Below are 24,225 nucleotides of genomic sequence, written 5' to 3'. Positions count from 1 at the left end.
TATATATATATATATATATATATATATATATATATATATATATGTATATATATATATATATATTATTTTTAGTTTCTATAAAAAAAATTACAATATTTAGCCCCAAAATAATTTTTTGTCAATAATTTTAATTTTTACTATTAAGTCAACTCATATATACACTTTAATTTTTTAAATGATTTTTGCATACACATTTAAAACATCATAAACATCTCTCCTACCAAAATTTAGTATTTTTTAACGAATAGTGAATTAAATATTAAATTTTAAGCGTAAAAACTCAAAAATATAAAATAATGAAAAATAGACTAATTAGAAACCATATTTGATTTCATATTTTATAAAAACATTTATTTTGACACATGAAATATATCTGTAAAATTTGATAGCATTCAACTGATAGTAGAATCAATCGTTATTCGATTTTACATAAACTAATTAGTTAAATACTTTCGCTTTAGCCGAAGGGCCAATACATGATGTGGCCAATTATTTTTTTGGTGTAAACATATATGCCTCTTGCATCTTGTAGTTGACAACCATAAAAGGAAGATGAAATATGTGTTATGTAAAATGAACCTTTACCTACTTGTTGCTTTGCCGTTGGGCTAATATGTCTCAATTGCATATGAAAACTTGATCTTCTAAAGCAACTGAATTTGCACATAGTAGACTTACAATATTGCTAAATGCCCCCCTTGCTTTTATATGATTCAACTAGAGATACAGCCCAATTTAAGTGGTGCCTTCAAATGACATGTTTTAAGAGATTTGCCCTTTGTTGGTTCTTAATACATGAATATGTTGACACACAAGGGTCATCCAAAATCTAAAAAACACATTGTGTTTGGAAATATATACTTCCAACATAAAACTGTATATTTTTTCAGAAATATACTTTTGAAGTGCATGGACGTGAAGAAAAATAAACTCTATAATTATATAAGAAATGTCACTTTTTAAAGAAAAACAAAACAAGAGTTTTACTAATAATGGTCTAAAAACGCTTGTTAAGAAATAAAAATAGAAATTTGATGTTGAAAATATCAAATTTTAAACTTTTAAGTAATTGAATGTACAACTATCTTGTGTATAGGAATGGAGATAGTATTAACTATAAAGGAGGTTTGTGACCCCAAAAAAAAAAAAGCCTTCCTCACCTCACAAAATATACAAGTGCTCAATCCATGTTATCTTAGCCTTCACAAGCTTCTGTAAGAAGCTCACATGAATGAGAAAGGAATACAAAATACTAATAGCAGTAACTGTAAATAAATAGTAAACACATAACACTAAATATGAACTTAAAGAAAAACACAATTCAAGAATTGTCACGTGAAGATCTTGCATTACTATAAATTGATCACAAAAGTTTAAATAGCAGAATGAACACATAACAAATAAAAAAGAAGACAAAAAATGGAACACCATTTTTCTGTCCTCCACTGCATGGAGTATTGCTTCCACTATAACACCCTTTTTTTTGTTTGATCCCTTCACCGCGATTTTCAAGCACAAATGTAGAGTTAACCTTTCCATTACTAAACAAAACACACCAAAAGAAAGGTCCTTTATGAACTCCAACAAGGCCTACTCCTATCTCAGTATGTGATTTATTTGTCAAAGAGGACAAAGATTTCTTATCTTTAATTAGAACTTGTGAAAATGCTAATGATGGTTCGAGGTATTTCCTTTGACAACCAACAATGAGTCCGGTTATGGTACCAAAAGTCGGTAACTCTACACCGCAATTGGGAGCAAAGACTTCGGTGAAATCGTCTTCGGGAGGTTTGCAGTTAACAACATTGTTGTCAGTGCAGTTTCCTTTGCATAGTTCAACATATTGTAAGGCCATGCACCCTAAACCAGGAGAGTCATTCAAGAGAGGGAGCTTTTGATCTGTTCTGTTCTTGTTTATAATATCAACAATGTCATTGGCAGGGTTTCCTGTAGGACAGAAAGAACACAAATAGCTAGTGTCAGAGATATACTATGGTAAAAGTGCATGAAGATTATGTTTTATAGTTTATAATGATTCTGTTCAGTGTCCTTGATCTCCATATTGATTCCTCACTTCTGATTACAGTAGGACTTAAAATTTGCACTAAATTAGGAATATGCTGCAGACCCTTTTGCTGTCATGTAAATAAATTTGAACTTTGAACATCGACGTAAGGCGGCCCATATTTTATCGACAGAAAGATGCACTTGAGCTGGCCTAACCTAATCACAGCAGTCTGCCCTTATTAAAAGAGCGTTATGACAGCCAACGACCTCAAACCTCGGCTATAAATACACTTTTCTCACACAGTTCAGAAACACACTTCTTATTCCTAAACCTCGATTCAATCTCAATCATTTTCTGAATTGAGCGTTGAAGTTTTTGCATGTACACATCACCCCATCAAATGAAACTGCTATCCTCCTCGGTCCTATCCAGATCACTGCCTTTGGTATAACGATGAATGTTGTTTACATCAACCTTTTGGGACTGATTCTTGCATCAACTTATTGCTTATTTTTTGCAGTATCATTCTCTATTCAAAAAGCATGCTTTCAATCTTCATTGTGACATATACAATGGCAAGGGCTTGTACTGTTACGAGATTAATTTCCATGAAAACTTGCACTATATTCAAATTTTCCACCATATTTATTGCACAAAACAAGTCATCCTAAGATTCAAATCATATGTCTAAATTTCAGTTCAGACCAGTTCAAGAAGATACTCAGTCAGAGTAGTTGAAGAATTATTTAATAAACTGATATATATATTAAATAAATAAATAAATAAATAAAATCCACATAGAGACCAAACATCCAAAGATATTTATGTCTGTGACTGTGATACCTATATATACAGCTTTAGATGTTTGGTCATACTATTGCAAATCATAATGAATGCAGCTTATCAAGGAAATCAATTTTGAACTTAACCAACATACTTGGCCATCCAAGAAATTCAATTATCTTGAAATGCTGGATGAAGGATTGTTCCTCAAGATCAGCCAGCAATAGTTGATTCGAAAAGAATGCGGACTTAATTTATTGAAATTCACTAATTTTTTCACAAAGACAGGTTTGAGGGCCAATTCGGATTTTCAGAGTTGAAAGCCTGCCAAATTCCCTCAAAATACATAGACAGAATTAGGCACATTTTCAACCAAAATTTATAAATGCTGTTTGAAGTGAACGAACAATTTTTGTTCCAGCACATTTTAGGATATCTTGCGTAAAATTAACTCGATGAACTATAAGTGCTAGGAAGTGTTTAATCATTTGATATTTGTTGTAGGCTACAAGTATCTTAGGAACAAAATTGTACATAAAAGTGTTGCCTCTTTTCCTATGAAACTTTGGTATTAGTTTATGTTTCCTATACATAAAATGAGATAGCTGAAACATGGGAGAATAGACCAATGTAGAGTGTTCTAAGTACCTGTTTGGATTTGTGGTTTAGAGAGCTAAAACTGATTCTAAACACTTAAAATTTAGTTTGACCTTTTAGGGAGTTCTCGACTAGAATTTCTTTCGCCTCTAGAATCGATTCAACTCGAACCTAGAATTTGTAGCATTTTTCCTCTAAACGTGATTTTAAATTCAAATTTATTATTCATCTCACTTTCACCACTTTCACTTGATCCTATTCAAACATAAATCATTTTGGCTCAAAATCATTTTTGACTAAAATCTACTTTACAAAATCAATTCAATCAAAATGAGTATTCGCCACCGTACAACCAAACACACCCTAAGTTCAATAGAACAAACATAAAACTTCCAATTTCCAAATACAACCTATTGAGATTTAAGAAGTTGGGGGGTTTAATTTTCACTCTTAAAAGCTCTCTTCTTTATGTATACCACCAAATAGTAGAAAGAAAGCCTTCACTTGAGTATCTAAAGAAAAGAATGTAAAACTCTTAAAGTCCAGAGATCCAGAAAAAGATGCAAACTTTCAAAGCCTTTTCAAGAGTATTAACTCAACAATATCAGAATTCAGAAAAATCTACAAGAATAAATAACAATAAAAAGCATATATAATAAGAAATGGACATCTACTACATTATATAGCATGACAACACCACATTGTTCTTATGACCACATACCAAGAAAGTGGTTAGAAATAAAATAGAAAGGACAATGAAGTAAATTTACCATGGACGTGGGAAAAAACAAGAGCTGGCAAAAGGAGACAAGAGAAAAAGTGCAACAACACACAACAGCAACTGAGGTTGTTCTTGTTCTTCATAATGTTAACAACAAGGAGTTTTGGTTTAGGAAGAATGTAAGGGAAAGTGAGTGATGAAAAGGGTTATGATGTTTTCCAACAAAGACAAAAACTTGCTGAATTGGGTTGATGGGTTAACAGTACAAGAGTGTGGTCCCCATGTAGCCGTTATCATCTCATGATTTAATGATTTTTCATTCTAATAATTTGATTTTCTTAACAAAAAGGCTGGTTATTAATAAGTTAATTGAAAGTTAAAACCACAAATGGGACCCTTTTTTCCGGAATATTTTCAGCCAGCTTAGACTCAAAAAGTCAAGCTTTTTCAAACCTCGGTATCTGAAAATACTAATTAATCTCATGTGTTAGTATATAAATGGTGAAATACTTGTTTAATTTCATTTATTTGTAAAGTAATGTTTCATTTAGTGGTATTTCCTAAAAACATTGAAATTTAGATACAAGATTTTCACACTGTATATTTGGCACCGTATAAGATACATCCACTTTTATTGTGTTTAGATTTTAAAGAGAGAAAAATAATTAATATAAAATCAGATGCAATATAAAGTACAACTTCTCATGTTTGGAAACATCTCTAATCAATTAAAGGTACATAAAACATAACATATCAACACGAAGTCATTAATTTTAAAGGACGAACAACATAATATAATGATCACATGATAAGCAAAGTGTGGTATTTAACAAGAAGTAGTATTATAGTGGTCTATGATGATCCAATTCACTTTTGACTATTAGATCAAGTAGGACCAAAAAAAATTATTAAAATTTGTCTACACTATCTTTTTCTATACTATCTTGAACCTCACTATTTCTCAATCAAACCACACAATGCAATGTGTGTATTGTGTGTACGTAGTGTATTTGAATTCTAAATCATTTTTTTTTTTACAATCGCACTTTACTATTTAACATCATCAAAAGACCGAAAGCATACTTCATAGTTAACTATTTATAAGATTTTGTTTCATTTAAGATAGAAACAAAAATAGAGACATGTAATTTTCAGATATAAGAAGGCAAGTAGTAGGTGGAAAATGAAGAGACCATTGACTAAGGATTTTGTGGTTAAAGTTAAACACTATTTATTCTTAAGTGAATCTTAATTAAGGTACTTTTGGAGTAGAAGTAAATCAAAACCATTGTTGGTTTAAGGAAATCATTGACAACATAAAAAAGGTGATAGTGGTTCTCTAACAAACATGCTCGAAATACAAGAAAAAATAGTATAATAGAGAGAGTTCAAGACGAAAAACATGGATCCTATGTTTTTTTTCCTTGAACAAGTTCAATGTGACTGAAAATGGCCTCTCTAAGTGGTGGTAAAAAAAATTCAAACTACTTCAATCTAAAAATAAATTGATGTTGTTTGATTATTTTTAGGATTGACCTATTTAAATGTTAGTGTGAATGAACTATGGCATATGCTTAACTTTAAAAAATAAATATTTTTAGTACTTAATACATTAAAAATGTTATAGGATACAGAAAAAATATTTTATGTTATAGATTGTGATTTTACTATAACAATATTTAAATATAGGAAAATTACAAAAACAAATATAAATATGTTTTTTATTAATTATTTTGATTTTAAAATATATTTTTAATTAATTAATTTAATCTTCATTTTCCGATAGTTATTTTGATTATAAATTTATCACAAAAAAAATATTTTAAAAAATATGTTTACAATTTTTTTAAGACTATAATGTTACATATTAAATTAACTTGTGAGTATGAATTAGAAATTTATTTATATGATAAATTTTCATTAGGCAACAAATAAACTATCTACAATTTTATAAATGTAATGTTGGTGTCCATAAATTGAAGGTTACTTACTTACCTTCTAGTAGCTTCTCACACTCTTTGTCTTCACTCTTAACATTTTATCATCTATTCTTGTGACTTTTGTGGATAATAAACCTAAAAAAAGGGTTTAACTTTCACTTTCTTCTTCTTCTTCTTTTTCTTCTATTCCCTTCAATCCATTCTTCGCTGCGCACTCTCAATCCCTTATCCATTATTATCATGGCATCCACATTTCTCACTCTACCAACTCCCTTCCTCCACAAAACCACCGCCGCCGCTTCTTTCTCTAACCGGAGACTCCCACGTATTTTCTATTCTTCTAAATAAATTTACTTTGTTCACCCATTTCTTCATTTCATACAAATTCTTAACCTTTTCTCATTTCGGTTTCTTTCAGTTTTGAAGAACAACTCTTTGAAGGTTAATGCAATTTCCAAGACATGGGAACCCACTAAGGTTATTCCATTATTATTATTATTTATTATTTTGAATATTCATTTTTTTTGCATCTGAATTTTGATGATTTTGGATTGCAGGTTGTTCCTCAGGCAGATAGGGTTCTTATTCGTCTGGACGAGTTAAAAGACGTATGCTTTAAACTTATGCAAATATAATTTTTTTTTTTTTTTAATTTGGGATTTTTTTTTGTTCTTAGTCTGCAATAACTATGAGGAGTTAGAATTACATAACTTAATTATTCTTTCATTTGATGTTGTCACTGTTGTTGTTGTTGTTGTTGTTCCAATGTTTGGTGCCTGCAATCTTGGAATAGTTTATAGAATAAGTTCAAACTATAGGATGAATGTTGGATTCGTTAGTCAGGCTTCTTTGTTTAGTGAATTTGCAGTTGGCCCGTGATTTTGATGTGCCAAGTTACTGCTACAACAACAACGAAAACCAAGCTGAAAACATTGGTGGCATGCCGATATATTGCACAGAGAAAATCCATGTGTTTGTGCACTTGTGTGTCCTAATACAAGTGAAGCACATCAAAAATATAAAATCTGTTATATCCTCAATCAATGTTGACAGCTTGGTTTTCTGTTGTGTCAGGGAAACAGAAATATCTGTTTTCCCTTGTTAGCGAGATAATTGCAATTTCTATGCATCATTATATGTATAGAATTACACATTCATAGTAATAGCAAGCAAAGGTAAAAATAGTTATGTATTAAGGTATAGACTAGGGAGTTTGTTATGGAACTTCTTAAAGATATATAGAATATTGTGATGTGATACATTTGCTTATTGTTATCTATTCTTGATGTGTGATTTAAGTAGTTGATGGCATTGTTTGTTTTATCATTTTTAGATTGATTTTGTTATAGTGTCAGAATAAGGTATTTTGCAATTGACAATTATAAATTGGATAGTTTATGTTTGGATAGCTGATTTGTGAACATTTTTTTTTTTGTGGCAGAAAACTGCTGGTGGAATTTTGTTGCCTAAGTCGGCTGTTAAATTTGAGCGATATCTCGTTGGAGAAGTAAGTGTATGCATATTGCATAGTGTCTTATGGTGTTTTAGTTTTGAAGATTTGTTCTCGTTAATACTTTTTTTTTTGTGTATTTACCATTTGATAATTTGGTCATTTTCTTTTGTATTTGATACAGGTTCTAAATGTTGGTGCTGAGGCTGGAGATTCCGTAAAAGCTGGATCAAAGGTATGTTGTTTAATTACTTTGAAAACAGAATTAACATTTTGTAAGAACCACATTGTGAATACTCATTTTTAGAGACATGGTTTTATGAGTCTAGTCGAATGACTGCGGAGTCTATTCTGGTTTAGTTTAATGTATCTTAATTCGATAAAATGAAATTAGAAAGATTCACTTCTTTGCATGCTACAGCAGTAGTGGTGTGCAAGGGTTACTTGGTATTACTTTGGTTCAAATTATAAAATGAAGGAAAAAAACTAGGTGATGTTTTTGAATAATTTTTTAACTTGCTGGATTTTTCATTCCAAATTTAAACTAAAATTATGATTATTTTTTTGCAGGTACTATTCACTGACGTAAATGCTTACGAGGTAAGCTGACACTAAGATATTTTTGTACTTTTGTATAAATTAATGTTGGAAGCTATTTTGTAAAATGAATTTATCAATTGCTAAAAAGGAACAGATTTTGAGGGAAATTTTTGAACATTTGCCAAATATTAGAGCAATTGTTATGCACTTATGCTAGACATTTGCCAAATATTGGAACTGCTTTCTTGAGAAAAGAAAATTGATAGCTTTCTAATGCTATTGTTAATCAACTTTGTTCTTCATCTTTAGTAAATTAAATATTGGTTGAACTGTTTTTCAGGTGGATTTGGGGACTGATGCAAAGCATTGCTTTTGTAAATCAAGTGACTTATTGGCTGTGGTTGAGTAGGATTTGGCTACTTTATGAGACAGAAAGGACTAGCCTTTTTCATAATATATTTATGATGGCAAATGTATTATTAGGTGTAGAATGAACTGTTTTCAATTATTGGTGTTCAAATTATCTTCCTAATATTACTATATTATAATAAACAATTTAGAATTCATTACAATTTGGAATTCATTCATTGATGTCATGGAATCAAACTATGTGTATTGCTAGTCAGTAATTAGAAAGATTTAACAAATGATTAAAACTAAAAGGGTTAATTAAGTTTTTATTCTGTCTACAAAGTATTGCAAACAATTTTTGTTTTTGCTAGAACCAACATATATATTTTAATAATAGTTTTGTTGACACAGTAGTAAGTATTATAAAGAATATAAATTTATTTTAATGACAGTATAAAATTTAGTTTTACTTTAAGTTAAGAATGTCAAAAGCTTCACATTTTGAGCTTAACAATGTTTTACGATTTAATTTAGTAGACTTAAACCACTCTTGTTCTTATCTTATTTTGTTGGTAATGATTGGATTAAACCAAAAACAAAAAGATAGACCTCTCTTTTAATTGTTGAATTAAACTTTCCAAAACATTTTAGGAAGAATATCATATCTTGATGAAGAATTGCACATTACTTATTTTTCTTCTAAATAACTACAGAAGTTTCCACCACTAAGAAAGCTAGACCTTGACGTCCTATTCATAAGTTATTACATCCTCATTTATATTCATAAGTCAATTGTTTTTCCATTAAAGTGTTCTATGGAGTTTTCGTCTTTTCTTTATAAGGATTGGTCTTTTAAGATGTCATACACTTTGCTTTATCCTAATAGTGAAGTTAGACTAACTGGCAAAGAGATTCCTAATAGCATCTCAATTTAATATGAATGAGAGTCTTATCTTTAGTTATTTTATTTGTTAAAAATAATAGTAGTGGGAATATTTAGTTTTTAAATATTTAGTTATTTTAAAATAGAGAACCCACATTATTTTTAGTTTTTTTTTATATCTCTTAATTATTTTGTGCAACGTGTGGTTGAACATGTATAATTTGTTTTTCTCGGTGAATATTTGACTTATTTTTGTGTTAAGTGTATAATATCTAACCTTTAGAAGATTTCCAACGGTGAACTCAATATGGGTTCATTAAATAGGGTCCACTATGCCACATCTCCAATAATGAACTCGCCAAAAGCTGAAGGTTACGTAACTACACCTAGCAGACGAACTCATTTTAGCTACTGTTGGAGATGCTCTTAGATTACTTCTTTAATATGATTATTGAGTATTATTCCCTTTTCTTACCATCTAAATGTTATCACTAATTTGTTTTAGTTAAGTAAAATCAATGTAATGTTGTGTTATGTTTTCACTCATTGAGTTCAGTATATATCTATCTATGATTAGATGCAATTTGGTTACTGAACTATTTGCAAAAGCCTTAAAGCATGTATCACCAAAATGACCAAAACATGGCCTAGACATTCAACCACATTCACATGCCTTTTTGTTACAAAATTTCGATTCTTTCTGAATTTGTATGGCAGATAAAAATAACAGTGTAGTTGGCTATGAATAAACATAACTCTTAACTCATACTTCAAGAAGCAACTAACTAATCTTTTCGGAGTTCTAAAATCAATGATGCTGAGTTTCAGCATGTCATTTGGTGCATGCATGTAACATACATGAGTTACAAAATGGTGAAGATTGCTTTCGGTTAAAACTCGTATAACCGCAATTCGACCATCCCTTCTTTCCTTTTTGGTGAATACCAAGCAACAATCTTTCCAGACTCCAAAAACTTCAAGGAGTAATTCAAGCTGCAAATGAAATCTTCAATCGAGACACCGCTTTTCTTGGTTAAAGACTCGAACAAAATTCGGGAATCCGCTCGAAAGACAACTGGCCCTACAACCTGCAATTAGACAATTACAAAAATGTTAGAATTCTTAAAACTTGCTCTTGATCAAAAGACACTGACTCAAAGATAGTTGCTCTTATCAAGGAAAAAATTGTACCTGCTGTTGAAAAATTAAATTGAGCCGAGGTGAGGCTGACGGCTGTTCACTAACACCGATGCTAGAACTCTTGAAACCATTCACAATCTTCTTTGCAAGTCCTGAACCTGAAGATATATCTAGACGAGCATCTACCCTGGTTAAGTCCCCAAAATTCTTTGTGAATCTTCCATGCTGAAAAGTACAGCAAACTGAACCAAACAAATCGGCATTAAATCGTGATCTCTCTCTTCTCTTTGACATGGCTAGATCTTCTCCAGAAAAGTTTCTCCCATTCGAAATCCAGGAAGCACAGGAGCTACCTAAATTTATTATGAACCATATCATAACAAAAAACAATTATAAAATAATTGCCGTAATGTCCTGCCAGCTAACGGCCATCGGTTCAACAATGAAAAAAAATGTTACTATGAAAATCAAGGAAAATTCAGAAAATACAATGAACGAAACAGTAATGACAACATTAATCAAGAGAATTTACCAACAATTCCAGATATTGCTGCATGAGGTTCCATAAGTCGCATATCGTATGGAGTCAAATCAGCCAAATCTTCGTCTTCCTCCTTAATCTCCGTTTTTCTCCATAAGTACTTGATCTTCTCATAAGTAACGGCAGCCTTGGCACATAACCCTGGCAGTAAAGACAACGGAGGTTCGCCATCAGTTGCATTAAACGCCTGGGGATTACCATTGTTCTTATGTATCCCAAAGCGGTATCGCAATCCGGAATAAGACACAAGGGATGCCAAATCAACTGACATAGACTCAGGAACATCCCAATATTTTCCTTTGTGGTCAACAAACAATTGTGGCCATGCTGCCTCCACCGTAAGATCGTGATCGGAAAACTGCATAGAACATTGTCTTTAGAAATGATTCATTATAGACATATGCGTGCAATAATAGAACAACATTGAGAACATTGAGATGAAGAGTAAGCAAGTGTAAATGAAAAATTAAGAAAATCAGTTAAGTTCGTGCCTCGTGAAAAACCAACACTTTTTTGCGGCGCTTTTCTTTCTCACCGTGACCCTCTAAAGCAAACAGCATGGACGTTGAAGGAGAAAAGGCAAACTGCGAGGTTAACCCGTATGAATAAAGTGACTTGTCAATGAAATGCTTTGCAACATCCTTAACTGTGGAGAGATCGAATTCATCAGCATTAGAAATCTCATTTTTTATATCAACTATCAGTTTCCTCGGACGAAATTGTCCAGTCATTCCAAGCCACCTATATTGACCATAATTCATAAATATCTCGTATGAGTACATTGAAGAGTCGAGATTCATCGTGATGTTATATATAAACGTAATCAGTTCATTTAAAGTACACTAATTGTTCATACTGAACCTAATCTATAGAAATAAGAAACAAGAAAATTCTCTGCACCTTCCACAGTATAATACAGGGAAAATAATTAAATAGAAAGGATTAGAGAAAAGTAGAAATATTGAAAGACAGTGATAAGATAAGACAGCTTAAGTACAGAATTGAGTATAAAATCTTAAAGTTTAGAGTCAAAGAAATCTAAAAGTAGAATGTACAAACAGAACCAATGTATATGGAGTAAAATATTTAAAGATAACAAACATAAACTTATGTTTAAGAAGGTAAATTAGTAGAACTGAAATTCAATGAGCAAAACTTAGCTGTTGTACTATACAAAAATTTAAGAACTAATTATATGCATAAACTTAGTTACTCGCTTACTACATTCTATTACTCATACTATTTACCAAAACAGGAACAAAAGAATGAAACAAAAACTCGCTCAATGCATAAACTTAGATACTCGCTCAGCCTATGTTTGTATCTGTGGTGGATTCGTCATTATCGCTTCCTAATCCATTCTCACTGATTTTACAAAGGTAGAAATTGGCGCTTCTCACTCAAGTTCACACCATGATTTTTCAAAATCCAAACACACACTAAACTGTTTACACTTATCGGCACTAAAACCATAAATTACAATTAGTAGACTGGTGTAGTGAATATGTTTTCTTTCCTGTGCTACACTATCACTACACCCCTTGGAAATAACCAACGGCTCTTAGTATATTTTCAAGAATTGAGAATTGGATGATACACATTACACACTGTGATACACTACCAACTTGTCAATTGCAGATCACGGAAAATAATGGTTTGTTCAAATTCTGTTGTGCGTTAGCGCCGTAATAACAACTATTTGACAACACTTTGAACTAATTAGTATATCGCAGAACAATAGTCATTTGTTCAAATTCTACTATATCATAGTGCTATAGCAACTATTTGACAACACTAGTTTAGGTACTCAAAACTAAACTAACTAACAAAATTAATGAAAATAACAAACTCTAATTAACAGAGAATTAAACTACCTAACTGATTAACAACCTCTAACTAGTCATTCTAGTCCAACATACTAACTAATAAACGATACATAAACAGCTGCTAAGTACAAGTGCTTCAAAATAACTAAACTTTTGAAAAATATGCTTGAAACCCCTATTGCCCCAATTCAAGCCACTCAAAAACCCTCCAAAAAAATCCCATTTTTAAAGAAACATTAAAAAAAAATACAAAATTCAAAGACAGACCCATTTGAAAAAGAAACGACCCTTTTAGATTAAAATGTTTGAAATTCCATTTACCATAATTTCCAAGTAAAAAATCAACAAAACAAAATGTGGGTAGTGAAAGATTACCAATTATCGGTGGTGAGATTAAGGAGAAGTGACTGAAAAGAAAAGGAACCCAATTCCTTAGGAGAAGAAGGAGCTAAAGAAGGAAAAATGCAGAATGGAAAGCGATCGGTGAATTGTGAAAGTTGTTCATGGCGAGGCTGTCTGCTTGCAACAGAAGCGTCAAGAGGAAAAGGGTCACCAGGAACAGACTTCGCCCAACTGTCAATTGTTTGAGGTGATGCAATGTTTAAGTCCCAAAATGATGAATCCATCGCTGTTCTAAGTTTCGCCATTGATGCTTTTCAACTTTTCTTTTCTTTGGCTTTAATTTCTCTCTTTGCTTATCCACTTCCACATTTCATTTTCTTATATATGCTTTTTTTACACTTCTATTTTTTAACCCTTTTGTAATAACATTTTATCCTTTACAAACTACATCATCAAAACAAAACAAAATTGTTCTAAACAACAATTACTTAAACAATTTTTTTTACTATAAAAATTCATTCATTTAAAAAAGCATAGATATGGAATTATTATTAATAATGGTCACATTAATTACCATTTTATATAATTGTCTTAAGTGGTATTTAAACTTCATAATTTAAAGTTACAAGTATAAAATTGACATAATATATAAAAAAAACAACATAAATTTAACGTCGTTAAAAATTGAAAATGATAAATTTTTATGATCATTGTACTAATCTATTTAAGTACATATGAATAATAATTTTTATTACTAATTATTATCATATATTAGATTTTGACCTTTATGATTTTTTGTAATATTTTAGTGATTTAATTATATTAATCAAAATTAATTTTTTACATATTTAAATGTTTTATTATAAAATATAATTGAAATATAATTTTTTTATATTTTTTAAAATATCATGTTAAATCTAAAAAATAATATTTTTACTCTTTTTATAAGAAACACTTGAATTAAAATTTGGTTAATGAAAATTGATGTATTTCATAATATTTAACAATATACATCAATTTTTATTAATTATATTTTAACTCAAATGTGTGTTATTAAAAAAATCAAAATATTTAATATTATTGACATATTAGATGATTAGATTATTTAAAAATGTGTCTCATTGCTTTATTTAAATATGTAACAAAGTTTCGGATACGCTAATATATAGTCTAATAGGTCATTCTAAATTTTTATATAGACTAAATTCATACCTAAATAAACCACAAATCCCATAATAGCTTGAAAACCTTACTGAAACTTAAGCATTTCAAATCTAAGTTAGTTCCATCTTGTGTGCTTGAGTGTTAACATATTTTCTTGTTTTTGGCTTTTAAAAAAATGATTTACATATTATTGATTATTAATTTATGAGTATGATTCAAATAAAATAATTATTTTTACATCAACAATATAAAGTAAAACTTATTTTAGAATATTCTTCCTTTTTTAATGTAATACACCGATAGAGATATGAGATAATTCTAATGAAAAAGTTTTAATTTTCATGCACTTTTAGTGTAATGAATTTTGTAAAGTCTATATATTATGATTAATTATGTAATTGATTATATCAAAATTTGAACATTATTAATAATCCAACTGTTGTGATTGATTATTAATGTATTTTTTTTATTGATAGTGATATAAATTAAATTTATAAAAAAGTGTATATAAATTAAATTTATAAAAATAAAAGACTCTAATATAGTAATATGAGATAAAAATAATAATTTATGTATGGATAAAAATAAATAAATTTTTTTTTACAAATATTTTAAAATATATCGTCATTTAGATATGATATAATATTAGTTTTCGAATTTTATCGTATACAAATATCTAAAGTTGAGATAAGATTATTTTATTATGTTAATATGTGGTATTCAATTAGAAGACACTGGAGATAAAGTTACTATTGGGTAGTTAATTTTCAGTTAGTTAGTTATAACTACTTTTATTTATTGCTTTTAAATTGTAAATAATTTGTATATAAGTCAAATCAAGCAATGTTGATTAAGAATGTAGAACAAAAAGAAGGGGGAATATGCGCATAGTGCAGAAAATGATTTATTATAAGTGATAATTTGAAGTTGGAACCAGTCCCTTAGACGTAGAAGTTAAACTATGACTGAGTTAACAATTGTGTATTCATTTTAACTCTGCAAATTTTAATTTTGTTTATGTTTAGTTGTTGAAACCAAAAACGTTCTTAGGGCGAATTTTTATCGATCTTCGTTTTACTGAAACGAATAACATTTTTAAGTGAGTGATTGATTAATTTTCATTTCTTTTACTTTGATCTTAATTGAGAAATTTAACGACATATTATATGATTACATAGAATTACTTTATTATGATAACATAGATAACTAATTGAAAATTGTATTGTTACTAAATATTTTTTTCGATAGAAAGTTTATGTTATTATACCTGATATTTATCGAAGAAATTTCAGTATCAATTGAATAAAAACTTAATCTGGTAAAGTCATTAATTGAAAATGAAATTAATGTTAAATTTGGTTTCATTTCATATAGTAATACATAGAAATCAAGTTATATCACTGTAGTTACTTTTCAATTTGTGATGTTGATATACAATTTTTTATATCTACTTTTATATAAGATTTGTTAATAATTCGGAATTCAACCGATAAATAAATTTATTATTCAGTTAAGTCGAATCATTTATTTTGTTTTTAACAATTCTAAATATACTACAATGTAGATTTTGAAGGAAATTAGATCACATACGACATCTGCAACAATAACTATATATGTAAAAGAAGAGATAATATTAAATTAAAAATAAAAATGAAAATGTGAGAGAAAGATATCAAAAGAGATAGAGAATTGTATAAATATTATAGAAAAACTTGCCATGATGGATCTTAATCCATTTCGAAGAGGTGTCTTTATATTGTAAACCAAGCCTATATTGATTTTTCTGATGGTTAATAATTTTTTATTTCCTTGTTTCTAAAAAATAGCATACATAATAAAAAAATAAAAAAATTCTTAATTAGATTTGTATGAACAAAATTTTCACTAGAAAATAATCAATTTCTTATTAAAAAATCAAAATAAAAGATATTAGGGAGAAAAAGTTAGAGAAAAAACATAATATCATATATAAATTCGCCACTAAATTTAGTGATAAAGAATTTAAAGATGAACTTATTTTTTTATCACTAATTTATTGCTAATTTATTTTTTCTAAAAAGTTAGTTTAGCCATGTCAAGTCAATTTTCTTGTAAGTTAGAAAGAAAGAAAAAAAGCAATTGGTTCAATCCATTTCATATTGGTGACTTGAGTTGAGTCACTTAATATTTAAAAATAAAGAAAATAGAAAAATCGTAAAAAGATTATTAAAATTTGATTAATTATTTTTATTTAAAAAAAGTTAAATGAACCAATTTATCTCAAATTCACTTTGATGTACAAATTAAGATTTTTTATATACAAATTAAGCAAGTGAAATCAGGACCTTGCACCCTCTTTTATTTAAAAAATAAAAGTGAAGTCAAAATCATTAAAAAATAGAAATAACTTTTGAGAGATTATTTTACTCCACATATATATTGAAAATACTTCCTCTAAAATGAAATATTAACAAAAAATAGTATTAAAAAGTTGATACATTTGATTAAAATTAAAATCAAATATATTAATTTTTTAATTATTTTTAAAACATACCTAACTCAACATAAAAAAGAAAAAAATTAAGTTGTGTTACATTTTTTTCCTAACTCAACATACCTAAGTGATGGATTGGCTCACAAGTCAAAAGTTTGGCCTCACAACTTATTAACCTCATGTTCCCCTTTCCATCCTTGGACCTTCCCCAATGACAACAACTTTTTATGGTTTCCTCTCACAAAAGTAACTAGAGAAATGGGGAATTTGTATAGATTTTTAATCTCTAAACTATAAGATTTTACTCCTTAATTATCATGATTTGTGGAATCAGAATAAAAATATGTATGCTTTTCTTTTTCATACAAAGAAATAAGTAGAATTGTCAATTTTATAAGTCTACTATTAGTTGATTATAATCTATATTAGAGGGACAAAAAAAATCTCTAAAACTAAAAACTCATAAAGTTATATGGATTAAGTGGGTCTTTAGACTCAATTTTAAAATAATTTTTTAGAATATTTTATTTTAAAAGTTTTTTTAAATAAAATTTAATAAATTTTCTTCAAAAGAAAATTTCAATAAACAAAAAGTTGAGACCGTGAGTTCCTTTTATAGACCTATAAAAAATGATAAAATAATTAATTGGAGTTAAAAATATTCTTTTAATGAGAACTCATAATCAAAAGACTTGTTAGAAGATTTTTGTTTTTTAATAATATAATAAGAGATGTATTAAGTAAGGATTAAGAGTTTGAAACTTATTTGACACCTCTAATTGAAGGGGAAAATTCAGAGAACAAACAAAATCAAAATACTAGAAAGGAAAGAAATACTAGATTAGTGCTACACAAAAATAGATGGCCATGACCCATAGGTGATTCTCAAGCACATTCAAGGAGTGTACATATTTTAGCCAACCAATAAAATTATTGAATAATGTCACCAATGCACCATCTAATACATACTTTTTAATATATTTTTTATGATTGGTTAAAATTTACAAACAATTCACTAAATTTATATGAGACTGATATAATTTAGTAGTATATATATGAACTTTAACTAATTATAGAAAATATATTAAAAAAATATGTATTAAATGTATTGCTAGTCCTACTCAAACTTTTTTTAGGAACCAAAAACTTCTTTTAGTGACCAAACACGTGAATTATACGTACCTCCCTATCCTTTACCCTGCCAAGAAATAACAGTGTTCATAAGTCACAAGTAACCCTTTACGACTTTAATTTGGCAACGAAACCCTCTAATGTGTCAAATTAAACTCCGATTTAATTCAATTTTTCAACATTCATTTATTAAAGATATTGACTTTTTTAAGGGAAAGACTTTGATTTTTTTAATAGGTAAATGTTAGTACATTACTTAGAGTTTAATGATTATATATTATTAATGTAAAAAAATTTATTCAGTCGCCACATCACAATTATTCGTAAGGATGATTTTAGTAGTTTAATGGTTGTGATTCATTAACAGTGTAAAATTTATTTAGTCTAATAGTGTATATAAATTAAATCATACTTAATATACTAATATTTTCTCTTTTGTCCTCTGTAAGACTTAATTTAACGGTCAAATGTTGATCTTTTTAGGTTAAATATTGTAGTTGATCACTTAATTACACTAACTAATTATTTATTTTACATTAATTAGTTATTTATTTAATTGACTGTAATTCTATATGTAATTGAAATAATCAACAATACAACCTTCAAAATATCAAAGATTGAACAGTATGTAGCATTGAACATCTTTTGTTGAAAAGTAAGTTTTGTTTCAAAGTTCCATAAAAAACTATATGTGGCCACCAAAAAATAAAATTCTCCTTTGTTGGAATTTAATCTCTAATTCTTTAATTCATCATCCATTAAATATATCGGTTGAGTTTAATTAAGCAAATTTTCTTAGAGTGATTACCACAATCAATTACACTTCCAAGTTTCAATTAAGTTGTCCCTACTCTTCATTTATGTGATCGGTTCTGTTAAAAGGCAGTGTATTTTCCTAATAAATTGTTTTTCATTGGCTTTAGTTGCACTTAATATTCTTGTCATTTTAATGATAAAAAATCTAATCAATTTTTTTTATATGTATATAAAAACTATCTAATCAACTTTGTCACGTGGATTTCAGGATTTATGTACACTTTTATTTAATGGGGAACCAATTAACAACCTCAGTTTATTGCACACAAAAATTTATGCATCATAATTGTAATTTGTAAGGAGTGAAATGTGGTTTACTGGCTTAATCTTACAGTAAATGACTCACACATATTTAAAAATGTTTTAAAATAATAATAATTTTACTAAATTATTTATATTATTATTATTAATATATTTATTTTTCTATATCATAGCGTTTTTTGAATATCGTCTTTGATATGAGTTACTCATGAAAGTAAGTTCATCTATTTTTTTTATTTATTCTAACTTACATATTTTAAAGGGAATAAAGTTTTAGTAATTCATAGTTTGCTCAGGAGGTAAGTAAAGTTTAATCAATAATTATTTTAATTGAAATTCGAACTTGAATTCTCCTGAATAATTTTTCATTAATTGAAGTTCATTAACCATTTGAGTTCAATCACTTAATTATTTATTCACACCCTATTTATGGTACTACTATTTAAAATAATTATTATTAGTATTAAACCTTATTGAAGTGATTATTAATTCTCATATGACTCTCCTCTTCCTACCTTTTGTGCAAGAATTAATCCTTCCCATTTTTTCACGTAAGCAAATTAATCAAATTCTAACATGGACCATTTTCTCAGTGGATTAGTTGTTAATTTTTTTTTAAAGTTTAATGATAATAGATGTCGTCATTTAAAATTAGACATTAATTTTTATTTCTATGTCAGATATAGTGACTTAAAATATACCGATTCGATAAAAATAAAAAATAAATAAATATATACCTCGTATTGAATCAACATTAATCAGATCACCATCTTATCTATAAAAGACGAGAAGAGTCATATGTTATTACTTGTAAAGAATATCGTCGATGGTCGTTAAAATTTTCGATAATTTTAAAATACTAATTTACAATTGACTGCTTGTAAAGATGATTCTCCGCACGACCCTTCAACAAATCACAAATCAATATCCTACTCAATTCATTTGGACTTTTTTGCCATAACTCTTCTCTTCCACCTCTAATGATGTCAAATTAACTTAGCTTGTAATTCCTTCTTGTTTAATTAGACGGCAACTTACATTTATTCTCACACAAGCTTTGCTTTTCCGCCCCATAAAAAATGAGAAGAAAAAAAGTACAATCTTTCCCATCACTACAAATCCATTTCTTGCATCTATAAATTTGTTACCTTGATTAGTATTGGAAAGTCCCACACACAAAATATCTAAACAAAAAGAAAATGAGCCCTTCATCTTTCCTATTTCTTTCCCTCACAATTTTCTTGTGTTATTTCAATCAATTTGTTGATGCCAACAATCTCATCCAACAAACATGCAAGAATTGCTCAAAAAGTGATCCAAACATAAGCTACAAATTTTGCACAAAATCTCTTCAATCGGATCATAGGAGCCAATGTGCCAAAAACCTTGAAGAATTGGGCCTCATAACAATCAAAATAACAAGGCACAATGTGACAAATACTTGTGATCACATTAAAGGGCTTTTAAAGAAGAAAAATAAAGATCCATTTATCAAAGAATGTTTGGATGATTGCCTACAAGTATATTCGGATTCCATCACAACTTTTAGAGAATCCATTAGAGATTATAAGGCCAAACGTTATGAAGATTGTAATGTTAAGCTAAGCTCAGTCATTGATGCTTCAACCACATGTGAAGATGGATTCAAGCAAAATAATAATGTCACATCACCATTGACAAAGAGAAACAATCATATTTTTCAGCTTTCTGCTATAGCACTTTCGATTGTTAACATGCTCAATGTGGATAAATTCAAGGGTACATTTTAATTTTCTTTTTTCATGCATTGTATATAGGATATAATTTATCATTTATATATATATATATATATATATATATATATATATATATATATATATATTATTTTGGGTTAAATATATATCTAGTACTCATAAAGTTTAAAAAATTGTTAAGTTTCTATAAATTATTTTTTCGACTTTTTGTCTTAATTATAACATTTTTAATTTTTATTGTTAAATCAACTCAATTATATTTGATTGAATAGTGTAATAATTTGGTAAGGGACATCTAAGTAATTATAGGTAGGAGGTCCATGTTTATAATATATGAAACTATTATTTCTCTCTTCTCTATCATATATACTAACTAGTGACGTTGTATATAAAATAAATTAATAAATAAATTTTTTAAGTGTATGAAATTCAAGAAACTAAAATAACACAAAATAAACTCAATATTCTAATTTTAAGTTTATGTCTTACATAGACTTCTAACATAACACACAAATAATATCTGTAAAGTTTAGTAGGGTTCTGAACAATTATTTATATCTATTTTGATTATATATATAGTCTAAAATTGTGGACAAAAAAATATTGTGAAAATTAATGTGAAGAAAAATGTAGGGAGCCAATAACAAAATTTTATTATTTATAGAAACTAAAAGTATATTCAATTCTATTATTTATTTTAAAAAATATTTCTATAATTTGTACATATTGTTAGGAGATAATTTGTATTATTTTGCTAGAAGTCATGTTTTGGACGTTCAGATAGATTGTATTTATGACTGAATGTGTGTTACTTGTGACAACCTAATATTAACAGAGGATTTATTTTTATAAATAACTAATATAGGATTTAATATTTAAAAAAATAGTTCGTGCATGATTATAAAGATCTTTAGCCAGTTAGAAGTTAGAAAGAAAAAAAAAGTTATTTAGCAGTAACTTAAAGCAATAGCGATCTCATGTCTTAGCTTAAAAAATAGGATAGTTAAGTGGAATAGTAAGAGATGCAATACAAATTAAATATCTTCAATGTATTTTATTTGTTATTATTTTGTTTATGTAAGTTGTTTTTGATAATATAATTAGTCTCTAAGTATCAATCTAATTCTTTAAGTTTTTTTTTTTTTTGTTTATTTATAATATTCAGATTTTTTAAATCACAAAATATATATACCGTTACTCTTTTATTATATGACTTTTATGAATCTTACATGACAAATTTAAATAATTTTTAATGTAAAAAATAATTATTTTAAATTAGTTTTGTTATTAAAAGAATTTCTAGAAGGACATCAACATCTTCATCTTTTTTTCTTCATCATTTATGATCATCTTGTAACATTTTATCCAAAACTTAAAAATTTCAGCTATTGTGACATAATTAAATCTGGTTAAAACACTTGGATTGAGTAATGTCTTTTCAAATGATGACCAAATAAAGCTTGTGAAGGTTTGGTGGACTAACCCTACATATGATATTATTAATTAAAGTTTTTTTAATTACTTTTATGATTATAAAAATATAAAATTCTGATATGTGTTGGAGAAATTACTTTAAATTAGCCATGGAAAAAAAATTATGAAATTGAGGGACCATCAAAATTAAGAAAACGTTGATACATCAAATCAAAATCACATAATTGAACTGCCTTCTAAATTATAGGTTTTAGCCAAAACGTTAAACTAAAGAAGTCAATTATTGTATGATACAAAAATTTATCTGTTTCTCACTTGATGCTAAATGTTTAGAATATAATTTGAGTGATAACAAAATTCAATATTAAAGGTGATTAATATATATTCTGACACGAAGTCATGCAAACGTATTAATATACATATTAATCATTTAAAATAAAGAGAATTAACATATTTTCTAAAATAAAAAGGGAAAAAAATGGAATACATGACATATTTATGATTCAAAACGACTTCTTAAATTTTTTAACTAAATTAGAACATAATATAACTAAACTTTTATACTTCATTCACCGGCTCTTGAACTAAGTGTTTTTACTTGCAAAACATTTAAATAATATGGAAATAAATAAAATACTCTTCCAAGTGCGAAACCAAATAAATTAATAGTCTAATTCAAGAATATATTTTTCATATACTCTTCCGTAAGCTACTTTCAATTACCTCTTCTAGATGTACCCTTAACTCTTTCTAAAAATTTAAGTCATTAGAAGTGAATAATTTAAAGACTTAAACTCTATCTAACAAACAAATAATAGAGTTTGTAAGCAGTGTCCCCATTTACCCTTATTTACTCATTTTATCATATATAAACGAATAATTCATTTAACTAAAATGAATGAAATATTTCTCACTTTATTCATACATCTATTAAATATAAGTATACATGAATACAACACCATCTATGAATACATTAAAACTAGCAAACATCCAACCCATTTTTTTAATGATTTTAAATAATATAACATAAAATATTACTCAATCATGTAAATAAACACTCTTTAAGAAATTTATGATGTTTAGTTTATAAATATCATTTTTATTTTTCAAATTATGTTTTCAATTAGTGCAGTTTATCAAAACAATACACAAAGGCTATAAAATTAGGACAACAACTTTGATCTAACTTGTAATTCATTTTTAAGCTCCAATACTCAATCAAATATAATGAAGTTTGCGCTCAAATTTAAGGTAATGAAGTCTAGTTTCCAGAAAATAAACAATCACCTAAAAGTGAGGTATAGAGAAAAAAATTATGACTAAAACATCATATATATGTCCTACAAGTTTTAAGCTGACAAAATCGTAATTCAATCACACCAATTTTCTAATGTGTTTTACTAACTAAATGGTATAAATTATGAATACATCAGCAATAAATATATCAAGGAATCAAATAGAAAAGGAAGAAATGATGCACAATACATCAAAATAACATCACAACATCAATTTATTCAACATATCAAGAGAGTGTATTTTTATGTCATCAAAGAAATTCAATTCAACTCTATTATATTCTATCTTCAAGAGAGCACATTTTCATGTCATCAAGAGAGGATCTAGTTTCAAGTGATTTTTTTATGAAGACTTTAAAATATTATTAATTAGTTTAATAATTTTACTATTTAATCTTGAATATTTATTAATTTATCTATAACTTCAAATTAAAGATTAAATTTTTAAATTAAAAATTAAATAGTTAAGTTAACAATATTTTAAGGTCTTAAAAATGATATTTCATCAAAAAAAGTCAATTAAAATATATGACGCCAACTTTTATAAAAACAATTAGAACTAAAATTAATAACAAAAATTTTAGAAGAACCAAAAATTAAATATTTTTTTAAAAAATAAATAGAAACAAAAATTGATTTATTTAAAAAATTAAAAATATATTTAAGCAAAAAATAATATATGATATAATCCTTGTAACATGGGTTGAATTATTATAGTTTATTATTAGATTCTCACCAATGTCCCTCTGGCATGGGACCATAAATTAAAAACACTGACTTTACATTACTTTTTTAA

General features: G+C 27.7%; 4 protein-coding genes across 4 annotated transcripts; 2 read left to right on the top strand and 2 right to left on the bottom strand.

Annotated features, from left to right (window-relative positions):
- Positions 1-1,320: 1,320 nt before the first annotated feature.
- On the bottom strand, positions 1,321-4,384 carry LOC101510755 (uncharacterized). The gene is made up of 2 exons (XM_004510079.4): positions 4,159-4,384; positions 1,321-1,947 (listed from the first exon to the last, which is right to left on the bottom strand). The coding sequence occupies exons 1-2, from the start codon at positions 4,250-4,252 to the stop codon at positions 1,364-1,366; spliced, it is 678 nt and encodes a 225-aa protein (XP_004510136.1). The 5' UTR covers positions 4,253-4,384; the 3' UTR covers positions 1,321-1,363.
- Positions 4,385-6,143: 1,759 nt separating this feature from the next.
- Positions 6,144-8,622, top strand: LOC101511079 (10 kDa chaperonin 1, chloroplastic-like). Its single transcript, XM_004510080.4, has 7 exons — positions 6,144-6,374; positions 6,468-6,526; positions 6,607-6,657; positions 7,491-7,556; positions 7,684-7,734; positions 8,070-8,099; positions 8,380-8,622. The coding sequence occupies exons 1-7, from the start codon at positions 6,290-6,292 to the stop codon at positions 8,446-8,448; spliced, it is 411 nt and encodes a 136-aa protein (XP_004510137.1). The 5' UTR covers positions 6,144-6,289; the 3' UTR covers positions 8,449-8,622.
- Positions 8,623-9,894: 1,272 nt separating this feature from the next.
- LOC101511387 (protein TRIGALACTOSYLDIACYLGLYCEROL 4, chloroplastic) lies at positions 9,895-13,492 on the bottom strand. Its single transcript, XM_004510081.4, has 5 exons — positions 13,156-13,492; positions 11,446-11,695; positions 10,946-11,312; positions 10,465-10,766; positions 9,895-10,361 (listed from the first exon to the last, which is right to left on the bottom strand). Exons 1-5 carry the CDS (start codon positions 13,425-13,427, stop codon positions 10,164-10,166), a joined length of 1,389 nt encoding a protein of 462 aa, XP_004510138.1. The 5' UTR covers positions 13,428-13,492; the 3' UTR covers positions 9,895-10,163.
- A 6,521-nt stretch (positions 13,493-20,013) lies between these two features.
- LOC101511717 (putative invertase inhibitor) lies at positions 20,014-20,747 on the top strand. Its single transcript, XM_004510082.4, has one exon. It carries the CDS (start codon positions 20,167-20,169, stop codon positions 20,734-20,736), a length of 570 nt encoding a protein of 189 aa, XP_004510139.1. The 5' UTR covers positions 20,014-20,166; the 3' UTR covers positions 20,737-20,747.
- Positions 20,748-24,225: the final 3,478 nt, after the last annotated feature.

The sequence above is a fragment of the Cicer arietinum genome, chromosome 7 (assembly GCF_000331145.2).
Source record: "Cicer arietinum cultivar CDC Frontier isolate Library 1 chromosome 7, Cicar.CDCFrontier_v2.0, whole genome shotgun sequence".
Lineage (NCBI taxonomy): Eukaryota > Viridiplantae > Streptophyta > Magnoliopsida > Fabales > Fabaceae > Cicer > Cicer arietinum.
The sequence above is the reverse complement of the archived record's forward strand: the minus strand, read 5'-3'. Positions and strand labels throughout refer to the sequence as shown.